Source organism: Gadus macrocephalus, chromosome 11 (assembly GCF_031168955.1).
Source record: "Gadus macrocephalus chromosome 11, ASM3116895v1".
Lineage (NCBI taxonomy): Eukaryota > Metazoa > Chordata > Actinopteri > Gadiformes > Gadidae > Gadus > Gadus macrocephalus.
This window is the reverse complement of record NC_082392.1, coordinates 24,294,957-24,316,223: the sequence shown is the minus strand read 5'-3', so window position 1 is coordinate 24,316,223 and position 21,267 is coordinate 24,294,957. Positions and strand designations below refer to the sequence as shown.

General features: G+C 43.3%; 4 protein-coding genes across 6 annotated transcripts in view; 2 read left to right on the top strand and 2 right to left on the bottom strand.

Annotated features, from left to right (window-relative positions):
• The first annotated feature begins 1,390 nt into the window (after nt 1–1,390).
• Nucleotides 1,391–3,797, top strand: LOC132467240 (uncharacterized). Of its 2 annotated transcripts, XM_060064404.1 has the most exons (4): nt 1,416–1,657; nt 1,915–2,014; nt 2,288–2,433; nt 2,672–3,797. In XM_060064404.1, exons 1-4 carry the CDS (start codon nt 1,465–1,467, stop codon nt 3,679–3,681), a joined length of 1,449 nt encoding a protein of 482 aa, XP_059920387.1. In that variant the 5' UTR covers nt 1,416–1,464; the 3' UTR covers nt 3,682–3,797. The 2 variants fall into 2 exon arrangements, with proteins under 2 accessions (XP_059920388.1, XP_059920387.1); XM_060064405.1 differs by lacking the exon at nt 2,672–3,797 and having other exon boundaries at nt 1,391–1,657; nt 2,288–2,659.
• LOC132467241 (uncharacterized) lies at nt 3,061–6,971 on the bottom strand. Its single transcript, XM_060064406.1, has 2 exons — nt 6,358–6,971; nt 3,061–4,869 (listed from the first exon to the last, which is right to left on the bottom strand). The coding sequence occupies exon 2, from the start codon at nt 4,802–4,804 to the stop codon at nt 3,776–3,778; it is 1,029 nt and encodes a 342-aa protein (XP_059920389.1). The 5' UTR covers nt 4,805–4,869; nt 6,358–6,971; the 3' UTR covers nt 3,061–3,775.
• Nucleotides 6,972–8,232: 1,261 nt separating this feature from the next.
• LOC132467223 (natterin-3-like) overlaps nt 8,233–21,267 on the bottom strand; it is a 153,645-nt gene continuing 140,610 nt past the window's right edge. The window contains exons 2-3 of the mRNA XM_060064391.1: nt 10,037–10,126; nt 8,233–9,438 (exon numbers count right to left, since the gene is read on the bottom strand). Coding sequence (XP_059920374.1) covers nt 8,354–9,438; nt 10,037–10,124 — 1,173 coding nt within the window. The 5' untranslated portion in view covers nt 10,125–10,126 and the 3' untranslated portion in view covers nt 8,233–8,353. The remainder of the gene's footprint in view (nt 9,439–10,036; nt 10,127–21,267) is intronic.
• LOC132468275 (protein FAM163B) lies at nt 16,611–20,949 on the top strand. Of its 2 annotated transcripts, none has more exons than XM_060066001.1 (3): nt 16,611–17,122; nt 17,907–18,022; nt 18,691–20,949. In XM_060066001.1, exons 2-3 carry the CDS (start codon nt 17,930–17,932, stop codon nt 19,192–19,194), a joined length of 597 nt encoding a protein of 198 aa, XP_059921984.1. In that variant the 5' UTR covers nt 16,611–17,122; nt 17,907–17,929; the 3' UTR covers nt 19,195–20,949. The 2 variants fall into 2 exon arrangements, with proteins under 2 accessions (XP_059921984.1, XP_059921983.1); XM_060066000.1 differs by having other exon boundaries at nt 17,810–18,022.

The following is a 21,267-nucleotide window of genomic DNA, read 5'->3' as shown; positions in this document are numbered from 1 at the left end:
CACAGAACCGATCCCTTGGCATTGTCTGACGATATTCAGATTTCAGACTTTATTTTCATTGTGCAAACAACGAAATTGCGGTTCTTCATGAGAGATACAGATTCTCATCAGAGGGTGTTCGTTATTTGATCGTCCTTTTGGACCTTATGTAGACAATGCTTACAGCATTGTCTACATAATGCATAATTGCGCATTGTGTCTCCGTGTGCTAGAGTGGAGGTAGCCCGTCAGTCTTGAATTTCTGCACGGGGGGTTCGACTCCCAAGTGACGCGAATTTATGTGAAGCTTAAAAAGTCCCAATTCTCATGCATATGGAATACTTATTCACTAAAGCTTATGGAATTATATTTTTGTGCTTATTTCGAACTTGAACCCATATATTCAAGGCCGTGCTGGCACCACATCTATGGGGGTAAAATGCTTGATGATAGACCGGCGAATTTGAACCCCGGTCGCTGGCGTTCGGGTCTACTAATCCACTACGCTACAGCCACTACCTCTCAGCGGTTGATAACAGCGATACATTTCTTACATAGGGTGTATTTAAAGACAAGTGAATTCCCTAAATGATAGAATAAAAACGAAAAAAACGCCCCTTTCAAGTGAACGCGCACTGAACCTAAAGCGGAAAACCTGGTTCAACTAATTGAATTTAAAGTGAGCTTCGTGGTACCATTTGATTGCGAGTTGCGGCTCTGTCGAGCCAGGTTTTCCCAAGAAAGCCTGGGTATGTTCAGCGAGGTTCGTGGTATACCCCCCGGCTCGATATAAACATGTAAACACAAGTAACTAAGGAATTGTTACATTCATCATAGATCTGCCGACTAAAAAGAGACAGAGAAACCCAATGTCGGAGGAACAGAAGAAGAGAAAAGGAAGACTGGCCGACAGAGAGGCCAGACACGAGTAAACGTTGGGCAAGCTTTTCAGGAATAGCTTGAACTGAAAGAAAAAGACTGCAAATCAGACGCCGCCTTGGCCGTGTTGCTTTTGAAATTGAAAGTACCCTTTGGTGAACTTTGTCTTCGTGGTATTGTTGATGTTGATAGTCTCTGTACAAATGTGTTTGCTCAACCATTTTGTTGTGAGCCCTGTAAAACTGTGTTTTCTCGACCGTTTTGTTGTGAGCCCTGTATGTTTCCTTTCCTTTGTTTCCACGGGTGTTTTGCTGTTTGTCTGTCTCGTCCCCCAGATACAGGCTGAATCCCCGATTCCAGGTTCTTGTTTATTTAGATTATTATGTTGGCCAACACTCTTACACTGATTGTTCTGTTCAACCTAAAATAAAACAATTATAATCTAGGATATAAATTCTCCCAGTCAACTATAAAAAAGGATGGATTTATGTTTATTGCAATACAAATACACAGTTTTAAAAATGTATGGACCAATTTTCACCTTATGTCAGAACGACGTCACACAGGTTCAATCGCGCAAGACGGTGGCAAAAGACAAACAGAAAAATGTCGTGTTGTGCCGTGGGATGCCAGAATCGTAATTCTGTAAACAGTGACCTGAAGTTTTACAGAATACCATCAGATAACAACTCGTTTAATGCCAACCGCAGACGTCGTTGGTTACAAGCTATCAGAAGATCCGATTGGAACAAAGACCTTATTAAAAATGCCAGGCTTTGCAGTTCACACTTCATATCAGGTAAGTTAACCTAAGAACTTCACTCAATCAGACACATCACTCGGTTTGGCTTACAACAACAAAATAATGGTAAAGTTGTACGCTTATCTAACGCTAGAACACAGAATAATGTAGTTTTAGTCGTTTTAGCTAACTTACCTTAAATTGTGTTACGTTGTCTTGACGACTAGCTAGTCTCGTAAGCTTGGCAAACTCAGGCTAAATTTACCTGTTACACTATCGTACTGTCAATAACTAGAATATTGTTTTTTGGACAGGAGAGGTCTCCATGGACTTCAATAGTCCAGACTTTGTACCTTCTGTCTTTTCCTTCGCAACCCAGTGTGAAATAGACAAAGGAGATACAAAACTTGAGAGGTAAATATTGTCACTTTAGCCTTATTTAGTTGCTAACTGGAATCACATTGCATGCATTAAAATGCAGAGAATGTATGGCAAGTAAGGTCAGATAGTTTTTAGATAATTTGTCAGACCAGATTTTTGTCATGTCTACATTGTCTTGTGAAGCCCTGTTAAGCTATGCTATGTAATTTACACTTGACTTGGTTTTGGTACCTGATAACCTCCTATGATCTACCAAGCAACTAAACTGTTTTGGACTGACGGTTTGACTTCATCTCTGTGTATCAGATTTAAGAGGAAAAGAAAAAGGGAAGAAACCATCCACAGACCACCAGATGATGTACAGCGGTCCAAAGAAGCTAGTGATGAGGCTTCTGGAGCTTGCCTGTCCTCAGATGACTGCAGAATGGAGCCTGGTGCTGATCAATGCACTGGTAAGAGCTTATAATACCTTAACTAATGTAGGGCAGTCATTATTAGGATGAATCAGGTTTTGTTTATATATTGTTTAATACAGCATAACTGTGTTGTTAATGACATTGATCATTATTCTGTTTAGCACATGCTGTTTGAAAACATCCTTAAAAAATATTGAGAAAAGCTCAACTTAAACAAGTGACAGTGCTTATTTTATTAAGTCTTAAGTCTATTACTATCTAATATCTATTTCAGAAGCCACAGTCCCAAAGGTTCTCCATGATGATCTGAAACACAAGTACAGCCAACTTTCTACAGAGTGTGTCAATCTGCGTTTGGAGATCGACAAACTGAAAACTGAGAATGAGGAACTAAAGGCAACACTCATGAATACACAATTTTCCTTTAGCTCTATCAAGAGTAAAGCAGTGCAGGTTCTGTTTTTCACAGGGCTGACCAGTGTCTTATTTGAGTGGTTGAGTCACAAACTTAAAAACAGTGTAGAGGTTGTGCGTGGCTCTATGAACCTGAAGGATCATCTATTGATCGTCCTAATGAAACTTAGACTAGGGCTCTGCAACAAGGATATTGCTTTCAGATTTAATGTCACAGAAAGTGACATTTCAAACATTTTGAGAAGTTGGCTCCCTGTTATGTCTGCGACTTTAAAGCCTCTCATAAAGTGGCCAAGCAAGCATGCAGTATTAAAGAATATGCCAAAATGTTTTAAACCTAAATATAAACATTGCAGGTGCATTATTGACTGTACAGAAATTTTTATCAATAGACCCACAAATTTAACCTCCAGAGCCCAGACGTACTCGAATTATAAAAGCCACAACACTATTAAATATTTGATTGGCATGTCACCTTCAGGAGCCATTTCTTTTCTGTCGGCAGGTTGGGGTGGGCGAGTTTCAGACAAACAAATTACAGCTGAGTCTGGATTTTATGACCTTCTAGAGCATAATGATGAGATACTAGCAGATCAGGGTTTTACCATCAGAGATGAGCTTGCCACACGTGGTGCCACACTTAGGATCCCTCACTTTACCAAAGGTAAAAAGCAGCTCTCTGCTCAAGAAGTGGACATATCAAGGCGTTTGTCTAATGTGAGAATACACATTGAACGAATAATAGGTAGATGGAAAAATTTTAAAATTCTGACAACTATTATTCCACTCACACAGGTTGACCTGTTAGATGATATAGTGATTGTTTGTGGAGCACTAACAAACCTTTGTAAATGTATAGTCCCAAAATAGCTTAATTTAGATTTATTCTGTAAGTAACTGTTTATTGTCATCAACACAATTAATTGCACATTCAAGTGTTAAAATTTAAAATATTAGTACTGTATTAAATCATTTGCTTCGAAGAACATTTCATTCTGACTTTTTTTTTTTTGCACTGTTCACAACACCAATCCACAACCTTTCTTCTTACTCTGGCACATGTGTAGTGGAAATGGTTCTTGCACTTTGCACAGTCAATCATCATTCCAAAGTCTGGCCTTTGACAGTGTGAGCAGACTGTAGGTGACTGCATCAGTGGATCCATGCTGCGTGTTAACAGCTCAGGCAAAATACTCTGTTTGAAGAACTTTTCAGCTTTAGGCAGGACTGCTTGTAGCATTTCTTCATCTCTGGTGATGCGGTTGATAGCAACAACTTGCTTTGTCCAAACCACAAAGTCGCAGTACTGGGTGTTGCATACGAACATGTGTAGCTGAACTTGATGGTAGTATCCATGATTCTTCTTTAATTGTAGTGCTTTGTCTAAGCAGAACTGTGTGTCCTCGCTACTCCCTGTAAGACCATCACGGTATTTGTATGGACACTTAATCTCTAGGGTTGCTTTCCCACAGCAGGTACAGTTTGCTATTCCATCCGGCGATGCCCCAAGATGTGGTTTGTCTGGCCGCACAACAAGACCGCAAAGCTCCACTTCAAAGTTGGAATGTTGTGCTTTCATTATTTCTGTGTATTGTCTTCTGGCTGTGTCCTCCATATCTCTTCCCCAAAGTACTGCTGGCACATGGGACAAGTCTTGTTTATTGTAGTGCATTACCTGTTTTACAAGGTTTAGTTTAGCTGTTTCGGTTACTACAGTGTATACACGATGTAGGGTTGTGCTTGTTATCCTTCCATTTCTGTGTGTGTGCCAGGCCTGAGACTGTGCCTGATTTTTTGTTGTAAGCTCAAGGTTTACACACTGCTCATTAGTTAACCCCTTCCTCAGTTTTTCAAAAGTCTCTTCACTCCTCTCTTGTAGTTGATTTTTGCAGAGGCATCTCAGATTGGCATCATACAGAGCTACTAGTGGCTCTGGGAGGTCTTCGGCCTCTGCGTCAGATTCTGTTGCGGAATCTGTGTCACTGAGCTCCATGGTAGTGAGTACAGCTGCGTTAGGTGCCAGTAGTTTCAATTCCGCAATGTCTTCATCTGTCAGTTCTGAATACACAAAATAAATATTAGAGAACTTATTTTCATACATCCGCCATTAATAGTTACATGACCCTGATTATAACTAGGGGTGCAACGGATCACAAAGCTCACGGTTCGGATCGGGTCACGGTTTTTGAGTCACGGGTCGGATCATTTTCGGATGAACAACAACAATAAAGGTAACAAGACAAATGTGACTTTAAATAAAATCTTCAACTGTGTAAAAACAAAATAAAGTGAAAAATTAGGTAATAATCCTGCTTCCTTTAAGCATGGTCAATATTTAAAAAATGTGCAATCTGAGGCATTATTCCTTCTTCTTTTTATCATGGATAGGATAGTAAATAATCCCTAACCCTGGATTTACAATTCAGGATGTCTGCATTGCCTGGGGAGAGTTTAGAGTCTACACTCTCCCAAGGCAATGCAGACATCCTTATCTTCTTCTTTTTTGTTTGGTAGCGAAATACAGTTTCTGTGGTGTTTTATTTGGCATTTTGTAAATCCATTGATTTTGGTTGGGAGACTCATTGCTCATTGCAACGTTTCAATGGGATTTACGGAACGCCAAATAAAACACAACATAAACTGTATTTCGCTACGATACTTGATGATGTTGTTAATACCGGTGTTGTGACGAGATGTGTTTCCCCGTCGAGATGTGTTTTCCCGTCGAGATGGGGAACGCATCCTGACAGCTTGGAATATTACTGTCAGACTGTCAGGATGCGTTCCCCCTGTTCTAAATGGTCAAATTGAATGATATCAGCCTGAAAATCACAGCACTTATCTGTTGTGGGGAAATAAGTCAGCAGTATGAATTTGAAAGATGTGTGAGCCTCCTTTCCTATGGAACAGAGGGCCTTCGGGTAATTTCGGACGGGGGCGGGGACTAGGGGAAACACATCTCGACGGGGAAACAGATCTCGACACAACACCGGAATTGTCCTCTAAACATGCGCTGATCACGTCAACCCACAACTTTTTTTTTTATCAGCCGATCCGCGGATCACTTGCGTCCCGAACCGTGATGGTTGATCCGTACCGTTGCACCACTAATTATAACGTATGTATTTACATTAATTATAAAATATAATGAATACCTTATTGCTATATGTACATGACCTGATCTTGCCTACATTCAGATTGTGCCTACCGTTTACATTATTCTGTCTACGCTTTACTCTGACTGGCTTCAGTTGGGTGTCTGTCCTTTTAGCCTTTCTGAAGCTGATCTCGCTTAGTCTGGCTGGTTTCACCTCTCTCTTGGATGTGTGGATCCACATATTTGTCCCTGAAGTACAACACCTCTCCGTCTTTCCCATCCTGACCCACACCTCAACTTTGAACATTAGTGCAGCTGCATGGCTGCAGCATGACCCTAACCTGAACAAAACATTTTTTGTACGTTAGGCTTTACATATACGTTGCTGACACTGACAATTGGGTAAATAATGAACATTTACAATAGTAAACTTATGTTGGTTTACATACCCAGCCATACAGGTGCAGTTCGCAGTAAGAATACAGTTGTTGGTCTTGTTGACGATAACCCAGGCCTTGTACAATTCTGTCTTCTTTCCCTGTCTTTGGCTAGGCAGAACCTCCGTCTTCATCACAACGAAGTTTTGAACATTGTAATCATGCCATAGTATGTCTTGGACATGACCACACAGAACAAAATTGTAAGCATCCAGAGACTTGTACGCTTTTAGCTTCTCCCGGGTATATACACTTGGAGTTTCGATTAGGTAATTATAAATCTCTGGCCACTGGATGCTAGGCCATTTCGTTTCATCATTTAACCATTGACAAGGTGCTATGGCAAACGGATCTGGAAGACGTATCCCACTGCCCACTAACGTCAATTTGGCTAAATAACAGTGTTTATCACTGGGTGACAGGCTATTGAAATATGTCGAAAACATTTTACTAATCAGATCTAATCAATATTAACTATAATCTTTTAAAAATCTATCTAGGCTACTTGTATTATTATCCGAGTGGCGCATCCTTTTGCCGTTATAAATAACTACCCTTTCGCTGTTTTCTGCCACCACCCTGCGCGCGCATCCGAATGTTTACAAATAAAAAATTGGTCTATAAGCTTGTCTACACTTCATGATCATCTACTTCGGACATGGCTCCACGCATTCGCCGGCTTCTTTGAAAACAAATGCACATGGCTAGCGTAGAAGTGCATGGGGAAGGGTCGTCAACGAGTTGTTACGACAGTGTTGTAAAATATCTAATTCTGAAGCTGGAGGGGGCGCTGTGTAGAGAAAAGTGTGAGAGATTGGTACCAAGAGATGCCCGATCTTGCATAGTGGGCCTTTAAGTTACAAAGCAAACTCGAAATCATTACAAATAAACTCTGGGATCATCTGGTCAGGTATAATACTGTGGCGAGCAGCGCGGGAAGGACGAGACGGGAGCCCAGGTTTAAATGGCGGCGCAACTCTCGTGCCTCAGTACACCGCACGACCCCGAGAGCTGCCTTTACTCAAACACACACATAACAGAAAACACGGCACATCTGACCAACACACACAACACTCTCACTAATGGTCCCAATCACACTACACATCACAATTAACACACAAACAATAAAGAACCCAAACCCGTTAACCCCACTTAACCTAATAACACAACAAGTTATACAAAGACAATAAAACCCCTTTTCCCCAAACATTATGAATACCCAGACTCCCCGGGGGGTAGGAGTCGCCACAATACTTTGCAAGAGTTAAAGAGATACTTCACCGGTGGGAATATGAAGGTTTTATGAATTAAATAATTCAATGTATTATGAATGTGAAGAAAAAATTGAAATCGGTTCATCCTAGCCTGAAAAAAGGCAGAAAGAGTGTTTTCATGGTCTCTCTGGCTCAAAGTAAGAAAACCTCCAACTACCACAGTGCATTGCGCTCGATGCCCCGCCCACCTGTCGGTCTCCCGTCCCCCTCATTCCCCCTCAGTACGCGAGCTCCCGCCCCCTCTCATTCCTTTTTGGTGGAAAAATTTGCCACCAAAAGTGTGTTGTAGTCCTCTGCCCTTCTAGCGGGACAAGAGGTTTCTCCCGAAATGACGTCAAACGCGTCATTTGACGTCATTTCGGGAGAAAATTAGATGAGAAAAAATGGGCCAAGGTTTAGACTGATATTTATTTATATATTTATTTATATTACAATCGTGATTTTATAATGATAGAACGCCGGTTCTAAATGGGTGAAGTATCCCTTCAAGAGCTAACCCTAACCCTAGTAGTGATTCCTTATTCGATTCATTTGTTGGACTTTTCTGACTAAGAGCGAGATTTGTGACACCTTCAAAAATCATAATGACAGCACCACTTTGTAAAGCATAATATGACTTTTGATATATTTTTATTATTACCCATGACGCCAATCAGACAGACAGTTAATCACTAGCAGTGGTTAATAGCTGCTCTTCTGAATGCTGGCTGGATGACTCTGGGCTGTGTCAGCCCTCAGGGACAGGGCTTGGCGTCCACCACCGCCTCACAGCGGTCCACCACCGCCCGCACCTCGCCGATCTGCACACCGTCGTACGTCCCAGAGACAGAGGTCCACTGGGTCTCCCCGCCTTGGTAGGTGCGGCTAAGGCGAGCCGTGTAGGGGATGTCGGCGGTGAACTTGCGGCCCTCCATTCGCACGCGGCAGGAGTGGTTGGGCGGCACGCTGAGCTCCACCGAGACAGAGTGGCTGATGGCCTCCGTCACCGAGGTGCCCCGGTCAAACTGGAGGGTCTTCTCCCCGCCCAGCTCGATGCCGCCGGAGCCCAGCAGAGGGATCTTGGCGGTGATGCTGCCCTTCACGCCAAGCATGGTGCCACGGCCGATGTTCCAGGTGGTCTCGGTCTCTGTGCTCTTGGAGATGGTCACCGTCTTGGTCACTGTCTGGCAATCGTTGTTGGTGACCCCTGAGATGCGCATGGTCTCCGGTGGGTGTTGGAAGATCTGCGCGTCGTTGAGGGCGTACACCACATGGGAGATGTGCTGGCTGTAGGCGTCCCGGTTGATGCTCAGCACCTGGTACTTCTTGTACCAGTACTCGTCTCCCTCCCAGGGCAGGAAGAAGGCCTCATGCAGGCTCACCACCTTGCCCAGGCCGTACTTGTTCTTCCCCACGAAGATGTCCACGCCAGAGCAGGTCCGCACTGAGTCTTTGGGCACCGATCCGTATGAGTCCTCCTTCCAATCCAGGAACTCGAAGTTGTCCTTGTTGACCAGGACCTGGAAGTCAGCAGCCCGGTACCCACGGTCCGCGTAGGGGTAGTGGCAGTAGGGGCCCAGGCTGGGGCTGTAGAAGCCCGCCTCGCACTGGTGCTTGCAGACGTAGTCGGTGCGCTCAGTGTAGCCGTTGTAGACGGCCACTGCGCCGTCGGGCAGCGACTGGTTCCACGCCAGCCAGCCCAGGTTAACGTTGTCACCGAACACAAAGGGGGTGGAAGGTTGCTCTTCCAGGACCGGTGGCGTCAAGAGGCTCCCCGCCATCACACCCTTACCAGAGAGCACGGGCTCCCGATCGTAGACCGTTGGGTTCAGGGAGGAGGCTGCAGGGAATAGATGGACACCACAGGGGCTATGAGAACATGTAGGACCCATGTGGTGTTGATATTTTAAACTGCATATTTGAAGATTGCAATTTCCTTTTTGTTTGTATGAGGCAGTTTTTTGTGTGATGGAATTCCAGAAGCTCCTAATTGGAAAGACTATAGGAAACCATTGAAAGAAGTTGGAGGCCTATGGATCTTTACCGTTTTACTCTTTACTTTAGTTTGATTCATTTAACCAGCCACCTGCCTGTGCTTTCCTACCTACCTGCCTGCGTGCTTACCTCGCTATAAAAATGCTGACTGAGAATCTGATCTATAAAAATTACAGAGCAAAGAGCAAGTCAATTTGCACTACATTGCGTATGCATCATAGAATATGGTTAGTCATTATAATTTATGACATCTTTTATCAGAACAACTGGTGATTGACTTGTAAATGTTATTGTAAGATTTGAAATGGGCACCGCTACAAAGGTAGAGACAGAATTTCACCCAGAAGAACTATTGGTTATGTCTAAGGATATAGGCTTTTACAGCAAAAAGACGTGTGTCGATTGTGTCGATGGATAGAGGGTGTAGGTGTTTAGAAGGCTACCTGTCTTGGAGCTCTTCTCGATGATGTCTTTGAGTTTCGCGCCCGATTGACCAAACAAGGCCAAGATCAGCAACACACACGCTCTCATCTGCAGGCAATAGGAAACACATGTTCGCAATGTCTCTCAGTGTATCCGTCTTTATTTTCCCGGAAAAATAAATTAAAGAAATGATATTAAAATAAGAAAAAAATAAAAAGGGAAATAAAAAGTACAAGCAGAAGCACAGTTTAAACAAATAGAGTAATAGTCGCAATCGGGGAGGGTTAATCCATGTATCTATGTATATATAATATATATATATATATATATATATATATATATATATATATATGTGCATGTCTGTCTGTCTGTATCTCTTATAATATATCTATCTAGAGGTCTATCAGGGGTTCGACTCACCTTGTCTTGGCTGTGTCCTCTGCTCAGACACCTGTCCTTACCTCCAGGTTTATATAGGCTTACCTGGTTACTTCAAATAAAAAAAAATACTATTCGTCTGAAGCTAGATAAGGGGGTAGAGGATCAACATGTACTGAAGATACAGTGATCAAGGAGAAAGATGACCTTCAGGTAGTCAAGTCTGATTAGATACAGCTGGCATGTTGCCATTCTATCTAGATGTCTCCAAAAGTATCGTTACTCTTAGAAAGAGATATCTATGGAGCCCGGAAGGTGACATGGGCGCAGCGTTGTAAAGTATGTTGTGCAAGTCGTTATGTATGAGCATCATAATGAGCGATGATGTGAATGAAATGCACCACACAACGTAGATTATATTAAATGTAATACTATAGGTTGTACTATATGTTATACAAAATGTTAAACTACATGTTATACTATAGCTATAGGTGTCCGGGAAGCCTGACCCTCACTCGGACCCAGACATTAAATGCATTGCTGCTCAGACTGAGCTTCACCCTCCACACACACCAGGGTGTTGTTCAGATAAGAACATCAGATCAGAACACCAGATCAGAACACCAGTTCAGAACATCAGATCAGAACACCAGATCAGAACAGCAGAACATAAGATCAGAACATCGGATCATCAGAACATCAGATTAGAACAGCCAAACATCAGATAAGAATATCCGATCAGAACACCAGATCAGAACATCAGATCTGATCATCAGACCAGAGCATCAGATCAGAACATCAGATCAGAACATCAGTCCTGAGGTACTCCAAGTCGACAAATTAATAACAATGCCATCGATATTACTTAAGACATGAATAGGCCTAAATCCCTAGAGGAGAGATTGTAGATGGATGGATAAGATACTGGTTGTCCCAGCTTTATAAAAAATGGACTCCCCAGTCACCTCCGGGCTCCGTAGATATCAATCTTCCCCTGGATACACTGGGAGCTGCAAAGTACAACCACAGTGTGCCACTGGTGGACAGACACTGAACACCCATGTGTAGTCCCCCACCAGGGGGCAGCAGCAGACAGGTCCAAATCCCCTTCTCCATTAACTGAAAATTGTATCAGTGTCTGCACCGATGGCGCTGCTGCGATGGCCGGCAATGTCAAAGGTTTCATCAGCAGGATCAGAAAGCAAACCAAAATGTGCGCACAACGCATTGTTTCCTTCACCGGGAGGCACTGGTTGCCAAGACTTTACCCAAAGATCTTTCAGGTGTACTGGACAGGGCAGTGGACATAGTTAATTTTAAAAAGGCGCGACCGTTAAAGTCCTGTCTTTTTCCATTCTATGCGATGAAATGAGAGCCGAGCATCAGAGCTTGTTGCTGTATACCTGGCCGATATATTTAAGCACCTCAATGAACAAATTTCTAAAATGCAAGGTAAAGAGGGAATTCTACTAAACTCATCCGACAAATTGCAAGTCTAAACTCAATCTCTGGCGCTCTTGTGTGATACAGGGGAGGGTTGAGATGTTTCCCCTGTACAGTGCACATTCAAACAGCAAAAAACATTCTGGCCTTATCTCTCAGCATCTGCAAACCCTTGATGAGAGATTTAATAAGTATTTTCCAGCTGAGACCTTTGCTGGTTTTGACTGGGTCCTTGACCCTTGGAATTCGTGCGCTTTGGAGAGCGCAGCCAACCTACCAATGCAGGCACAGGAGCAACTGGCAGAGATAAAAGAAGATCGTACATTAAGGATATAATTTGAAGATATGACATTTGATACATTTTTGATATCATTGGAAAAGGAATACCCGATAGTGTAAGTAGCGCCGTCGACATACTGTTACCCTTTTCCACTACATATTTGTGTGAACTGAGCTTTTCGAGCTTAACCTGCATCAAGAACAAGTACAGAGAGCGCTTGAGCGCTGTAACCAGGAGCTACGTGTGTGTCTGCTGTCCATTCCTGCGAGAATAGAGCGGTTGAGCGGTTGTGTGCATCCTCCCAGGCCCAAATCTCCCACTGAGTAAGTCACATTTACACCCTCCTGTGTGTGTGTGTGTGTGTGTGTGTGTGTGTGTGTGTGTGTGTGTGTGTGTGTGTGTGTGTGTGTGTGTGTGTGTGTGTGTGTGTGTGTGTAAGAGTAAAAGGCTACATGCATCATGCATTTGTTATTCGTCAGAGACAGTGTGCGTATGTATTCTAATGATAATCAACGTTAAGACAAATATATATATAATGAGCCTTGAGATTTTTCATTTATGCAAAGGGTGCCGCGGAAAAAAGGTTGAGAAACACAGGTTTAGTCTACTTCCTTCACCCTTGTACATAAAAAAGCAGACCCATAATTAGTATCATGAGCAACAGTTGTGTTGGTCCTACGATGACATCTCTGTCACCTTCTCACAGTGTTGAAGAGTGAGGAGAGAAGGTGAGAGAGCGAGAGAGAGAGAGCGAGAGAGAGAGAGAGAGAGCGAGAGAGAGAGAGAGAGAGAGAGAGAGAGAGAGAGAGAGAGAGAGAGAGAGAGAGAGAGAGGTGCATTCATTGGTATATTTCATGTAATTTTTTACTTCCTAAATAAATAAAAGCATGTGGACTTATAGTCATTATGGTCACCTTGTTTTAAGTTTTGTATACTTGATATTAGTATAGACTGTAGACTTGAGACCTGAAAGCGTGATGCAAGACACAAGAACAAAGAAATGCCTCATTAGATTTGATTCAAACTCTCCAGCCTCCATCGGGGTAGATTGGTGGTTGCCTTGGTGGCACATTTCCTTTGTTTCTGAAGTTGATATAGTTCTGTTCTGCTGTTTTTCAGTTCAAGGGAATGCGAATAGAGGATACATTACCATCCCTTTACAGTAGGAGAAGGACCACTCCCCTCTGCCGGGATTGAGACGAGCTGGAGATCAGGCCACAGCCACCAGATGAAGATCACGTCTTGCATTATTGATGCTCGAAGCTCTCATTCAGCCAGCATCTGACCAAGACCGCATATAATATACTGTACATATATTTGTGTGTGTGTGTATATATAGGTATAGTATTCTCCTGTCTTCTGGTTTCATACCGCATATATTTTTAATCATTGATCTTTCTTAAAAATAAAATATTTATTCCAGAAGACCTTTGAGTGGGGACTGTGAAATTTCACCAACCAAAGGCACTCCGATTTGCATGGTGGAATCTCCATGGTTACCTTCTGATTGACCTAGGCTACTAGACAGGTCAATCAATACTAACAATAAAGTGGTTGACTTTATCCGAAGACATTGACTTGTTTTCAATACGATTAAGGATTGAGAGTCCAGATGGTCAGCAGATATGGTCTTCAGTAGAGATCGTCAATTAGCTTGACCCTGAGATCGTCTGCATAGAAAAGTGTTTCCATACCTTTTTTGTCTCATGTTCCCCCACAGCTCCATCACTACAGATCCAGTACTGATGACCTAGGCATTGTAAATGGAAGAAGTTGCCCTCTATTTTCGCTCTAAACTCATCACCAATAAATATGCATTATATTTAAGGAAATAAACTCATTTTCATATTTTAGGGCAATTTTTTTTAACTACAAAACTAAAATCGAATACATACAGCTGGTTAGGAATCATTGGTTTGGAGGGTCTGATCGTCAGTGTAGAGGGTCAGATCATTAGTGTAGAGGGTCAGGTCATCAGCATAGAGGGTCAGATCCTCAGCTTAGAGGGTCAGATCGTCAGCGTAGAGGGTCAGACCGTCAGAGTAGAGGGACAGATCGTCAGTGTAGAGGGTCAGACCGTCAGAGTAGAGGGACAGATCGTCAGTGAAGAGGGACAGATCGTCAGGGTAGAGGGACAGATTGTCAGGGTAGAGGGACAGATTGTCAGCGGAGAGGGTCAGATCGTCGGCGTAGAGGGTCAGATTATCACGTAGAGGGTCAGATCATCAGCGTAGAGGGTCAGATCGTCAGTGTAGGGTGTCAGATCATCAGGGTAGAGGGACAGAACGTAGAGGGTCAGATCATCATCTTAGAGGGTCAGGTCGTCAGCGTAGAGGGTCAGATACTCAGGGTAGAGACAGATCGTCAGCGTAGAGGGTCAGGTCGTCAGCGTAGAGGGTCAGATCGTCAGCGTAGAGGGTCAGGTCGTCAGCGTAGAGGGTCAGGTCGTTAGCGTAGAGGGTCAGATCGTCAGGGTAGAGGGACATATCCTCAGTGTAGAGGGTCAGATCGTCAGCGTAGAGGGTCAGATCATCAGGGTAGAGGGACAGATCGTCAGGGTAGAGGGTCAGATCGCCAGCGTAGGTCTGCAGTTCATGACATTCAATTAGAGTTTCAAAAAGAATCAGAAGACAAAAGCTCCACTGACCGTTTTCTGCAAGTGGGAGCAGTGAATGATGTGGGATGCTGGATCGGGTGTCGTTACTGGGGGCCACGCTAACGCAGGTAGGAAGCGCTCAGTGCGAGCCTCCAGCACTCTCTGACATCAGAAAACGTAACATGAGAACAACTCAATACGCTGAACAAACACAGAGGTCTGAGGTATCCTTAGGTATCAGGGGTGCTTGGGTTAGCGCTTTTAATACAAACTAAAGCTACCATCCTCAGACCACAGGTTTTTTGAGCTGCTGAAGACTGTATAAATGGGTTAGCCCTGAAGCAGAGCTCTGTTCCTCTGGACGCCCAGACTAAACAGTCCTGAGCCCCTTGGATGGCAGTCAGGCCAGAGAACATCTGATCAGGCTCTGGTTTGTTGTTTTTTCGATTTGCTGATTCCAATTCATATTTAACGTCACATTTCAGAGAGATGTGACCCAGATCCCAGCTTTATATCACTACATTGCTACATTAACAACCAGCATCAAAATAGGCTTTCAAAGATTGAAAGCCATTGAAAGGGCGAGAGAGTTGTGAGTGAGAAGATAGATGCATCCTAATCTCTGCAGCACTACTCAGCTTTTGCTCACATGTGCTGGAGAAAATCTCATAAAGAATTTTCACAATATTCCCTTTGTTTGGAGCTTTCAGCCTGGTTTCATCTCTGGTTGGGCCGGTCCAGGAGTCACTGGTACACCTAACACCCTAACACCTATCCCTGAAACCCAAACACCTAAGCCTAACACCTTACCCTGACAACTAACATCTTACCCTGATACCTAACCTTAACACCGAACCCTAAGACCTAACATCGAACCAAAAACCTAACACCCTAACACCTCCCCCTGACACCCTAACACCTACCCCTGACACCCTAACACCTAACCCTGACACCGAACACCTAACCCTGACACCCTTACACTTCACCTGTAATCCTGAAACACTAAAACCTTACACCTAACCCTAAGACCTAACATCTAACCAAAAACCTGACACCCTTACACAAACCACTGACACCCTAACACCTAACCCTGACACCCTAACACCTCACACCCTAACACCTAACCCTGACACCCTAACACCTCACACCCTTACACCAACCACTGACACCCTAACACCTAACCCTGACACCCTAACACCTCACACCCTAACACCTCACACCCTGACACCCTAACACCTCACACCCTAACACCTAACCCTGACACCCTAACACCTCACACCCTAACACCTAACCCTGACACCCTAACACCTCACACCCTTACACCAACCACTGACACCCTAACACCTAACCCTGACACCCTAACACCTCACACCCTAACACCTCACACCCTGACACCCTAACACCTCACACCCTAACACCTAACCCTGACACCCTAACACCTCACACCCTAACACCTAACCCTGACACCCTAACACCTAACCCTGACACCCTAACCCCTTACCCTTAGACCTAACATCTAACCAAAAACCTAACTAACACTGAACCCTAACCCAAACACTGAAGCCTAACCCTGAAACCAACCGTAACCCCAAAACTGAGGACCCAAGCCCTTACGACCTACCCCATAGCCTAACACCTAACCCCGAGTACCTGTTCCAAGATCTGTGTCAGGATAAGAGGCCACAAACACAGACAGCTGGACTAGTGCAGATCTATTTGGTCCGGGTTCCTCCTGGATGCAGGGTGGAGGTGATCATGGTGGTTGAGGTGGGGTTAGGGATGATGCATACCCTCACTCTCCACATCTCCTCTCATCAATATTGCAAGTCCGGCACAATACTCTGAAATCTCTGCTCCTTTATGGCCTGAATAATTCAGCCATTAAAAACCCATTTTTATCTGCTGGCCTGCAAACTGTGGCCTGTGTGGGAGAGGAGAGAGGGAGATGGACGGATAAGATACTGTTTGTCGGTCTCTTTGCTTTATCTTTATTTTTTGTATCTCTTCCTTTGTTCGACTTTCTCTTCTTTCTGCAGAGGATATGAAATCACAGCCACCTCTACCCGTCTTTTGAGTGTCCTCCGGTGAGGAGCCTTGATGTTAGCGCGGAGCCGCACTCCGTGAGTTCAGCAGCAGAGGTGGTGGTACGTTATTCTGCCGTCACACAGAGGAGACCTCAGACTGTTTGGCAGAGAACCAAGGAACAGGCATTATGTGTTGAATGATCAAGAACAACAAAACAACTTTAGTGGATTTGAAGTGGAAAATAAACTGAGTTGGACAATGACAGGAGCTGAATTCCGTCAGGTTCAGACTTTTGACAAGTGAGAGCTGAGTTGGGTTTTCTGTCTGCCAGGCTAAAGCTTCTGGACGTCACGTGTCTGAAAGAGAAGACTTATTTAACGGAAGGTAAGTTGTCCTCAATTTTATCTTACGTATTCGGGGGTCGCCTTCGATCACATATCAGAAACCGACCCTCACTTACTATGGGCACAGATGTGTATGCAAATATATAAGTGCACATAGGCGAAACCATCAATGATCTTTGAATGCATAGTTGTCATGGTTCTGTCCTTGGGGCTGATTGATGCTGATGACGTCATGAATCCATTAGAAAGCCAAACGAAAAGTCTGATAAGCACTGATCAATTAAATTATCATGAGTAACCTTCTTGTTTTTTTCCTGCTTTAATCTATGCAGATACACTGGATCATGTGCCTATGCAGAGAATTGAAAAAAATGTAGATCAAATGAAAATGGTTTTAACTGTTATGTTCTAAATAATGATTAGGACACAGTTGTTATCAAGGAGAAGCTTTGTTAACATGGAGAGAACAATAACAAATGGATCTGAATGTGTGTGTGTGTGTGTGTGTGTGTGTGTGTGTGTGTGTGTGTGTGTGTGAATGTGAATAAAAAAAATAATGATACCAACACATATTTTTCCGTCCTTTTATGTTATTTAATGATCTTTTTGACTTTTGCTGCATAAACACCTAAGCCGACTACACTTGAATAAGGGTTATCTTGAATGACATTTTAATATGATCAACCCTCTAACCTCATCCTTTCCCCGCCCCATATACCCATGTCAGCTCCCCCTCTCCTCTCTGCTCCACTCTGCCTGCTCCTCTCTACCGCCTTTCTCTCCCCTCCTCTCTCTCCTCTCTCTCTTCTCCTCCTCCCCTGCAGACTGTGGATGGGGAGGTGTTTGAATGTCTGCTGGCACAGTGGTCATCGCTGGAGGGATCCTGGCTGCAGTCATCCTACTTACCATCGTAGCTGTGCTGTGTATATGTAGACTACAGGTGTGTTTTCACATGAGATAACTCTTACTTTATAAGGTATATACTGCAGGTGTGTTTTCACATGCGATAACACTACACTTACTTTTTTTTCTATATTTGTCAATGCAAAGCATAACCAGACAGCAGCAGTCTTTGCTGGCAATAACATTATTGGGTTCCAGGCTCAACAGCACAGGGGAGTTAGATAAACAAGTCAAATACAAATGATAAAGTTTTATCAAAATAGTAATCATGAAAGTATATTAAAAAAAAAAGCATGAAAAGTATTTAAGTCTAAATAAAAGCTGAAGATGTGTAAAATTGATAATATATATTGCAGTTGAGCATTAGATATAGCTAGCTCAAATGAACTATAAAGAGATATAGTGTCAGGTGTGTTTTCACATTAGATAACACTTATTTCATATGTTTATGTAGACTGCAGGTATGTTTTCACATGAGAAGAACCATCACAGATAACTTGCATGTTGCCAGTAAAGCCACACGAGCCACATAACCAGGTTTTGCAAATGCTGCTACATTGGCTAACCCATTAGCCTTCCTGTAGACCAGCTCGACTTGTAGACTGGCTGCTTTAGGCTCAAAGGTTGTCTATGCACTTCCTTGTCTGTGTTGAAGACCTGTTGTTTTCAACCTGTCTTAAATTAATAATATTTACTATAATCCAGTATTACTGCGGCAAGGGGGGGGAGTCAGAGAAGGAGGAGGAAGAGGAGGAGGAGGAGGAGGAGGAAGGGGAGGAGCAAAGGCTGGTGGACATGTATCCGCCTCGCCCCTTGGCCCTGCCTCCACCCCCGACCCCACCCATCCAGGACCATTACAGCGACTGCACAGATTCAGACATCTACCCCCCTACGTTCCTTACCGAGCCCGACGGCCCTGCCAGCCCCTCCCCCCTTTTTCCCCCACCCCCTCCACCACCGCCCCCCCCTCGGAGGAGGCAGCACCCGCGCGGCTTCTGCCCGTCGTGCACTCACCGGGCGCTGCCCTTCCACCTCCAGCATTCAGAGCACCTGTGCAACGGGGCCCGCGGGGATGTGCTCTACCAAAGCGTCCAGCAGGGGGAGCCAGAGCCACCCTTTCACCTGGATGCCTTCCACAACAAACTGGGCTTCTGGCACTCCAGCTGCCCCACCCACTCGCTCCCTCACAGCTTCAGCACCGACGTCTGACCCAGCCTGTGATCGCAGATGGACTGCTGTCCTCTGACAACATTAGGTTTGATACCAGAGGTTTGGTTTGCTACCAGAGGCTTGGTTACCAGAGGTACTGAACTCTTGCAAAATGGAACAATTTAAACCAAATCCAAACCAACCTAAAATAACCTACTGACACGCTCACTTTAACACAACTAGTGGTGCAACGGATCGACCCTCACGGTTCGGCAAGCAAGTGATCCGCAGATCAGCTGATAAAAAATAAAAAAAAGTTCTGCGTTCATGTGATCGGCGCATGTTTAAAGGACAATTCCGGTATTTAGCACATTGAGCGCCCTTTCTGATTTGTCTAGGATGAAATATAGTGGTTGACACACCGAAATGTTGACTATTGGTCCTGTCTCGGGAATTTGGCTCATTTCGAATCGCCTCTGCCCGCTTAAGAATGGCTGGCTTGGGCATTCACAAACCTGTCATTAAAACAAAACGTTCGTTGTCAGAAATGTGCAACTCACCGAGTGGTTAGTGTTGTTCGTTGATGTTCCTAATCAAGTATCGTAGCGAAATACAGTTTCTGTTGCGTTTTATTTAGAATTTTGTAAATCCCATTGAAACGGAAACCGGACCGGAAGCGGAAATGGGCCTTTGTTGTTTGGTTGTAGTCTTTTCACTCGGTTCTCTGCATCAACAGTAGAACCGATCGAAAGGACGACAACCAGCCCCTCTTTCCGTTTCCGGTCAAAGAGCAATGAGTCTTCAAACAGAAATCAATGGATTTATAAAATGCCAAATAAAACACAACAGAAACTATATTTCGCTACGATACTTGATGAAAAAGTATTGCCTGGGGAGAGAGTAGACTCTAAACTCTCCCCAGTCAATGCAGACATCCTGAATTTAAAGTTGTAAATCCAGGTCTGGTGTGCTTCCTTTGGACACAGGTTTTTCTTTTTTATTATTTACTATCCATGTTAAAAAAAAAAGAAGGAATAATGCCTCAGATTGCACTTTAATTCTGATTTAAAATATTTTTTATTTTTTATACGTTTTTGTTTTATGTGGACACAAGCAATTTTTTTTAAATATTTACTATGCTTAAAGGAAGCAGGATTATCACCTAATTTTTCTCTTTACTTGGTTTTTACACATTTGATAATGTTATTTAAAGTCTTGTTATAATTTTTGTTGTTGTTGTTCCAAAATGATGACTCAAAAACCGTGACACGAGGTTAGGGTTAGAACTAAACCAATCCTGACAAACATCCCTGCCTTATCCAAAACTAACCCTACCTTATTGAAACCAACTCTACCTGGACAAAACTAACCCTGATTTAGCCCAAATAACTCTACCTGAAACAAACCAACTCGACCTTAACTAATCTCATTCAAACCAGTGTTTCAAACTAGAACAACCCTGAGTATATTGGAGCCGAACCAAAACGACTTCTCTGGGTTCCTTTGGGTAAATCAGTTGATTACACATGACCCAAAGGAAACCAGTGAACATTCTTCTGATAGACATACAGCACAGCTCTAAACATCTGCGTGGCAAGAAGGTTATTGCATAGTAGTGTATGATGTGTGTTTTTTTATGACATGGATTTCATATTTCCCACAATTCCAAATACACTTTTTTTTGGTGTGTGTTTCACAGATTCCCTCGATATTACAATATAAACCTTGAATTAATGTGTCGTTGTATTGAGGTTCTAAGATAATATGCCACCGTGAATCAATATCAGATGTACTTATTAAAAGGGCTCAAAAAGATGTCTGTAACAGCACTTTGGTTTCTGGAGGAAATGTATAAATAAAGTTTTGATTTAAAGATAATTAGATAATGAGATAATTAGGATGTAAAGATAGTTAAGGCGTACATATACTAAGGATGTAAAGATAGTTAGGATAAAAAGATAGTTACTAAATTTTACATCTAAAGACAAACAGGCTGTAAAGGTAGATAAGGTTTTAAGATAATTAGGATGTAAAGATAGTAAGGATGTCAAGTTAGCTAGGATATGAATATAGGATCTAAAGATGGTCAAGCTGTGCAGATAATTAGGATGTAAAGATTGTTAGGATTGGAAG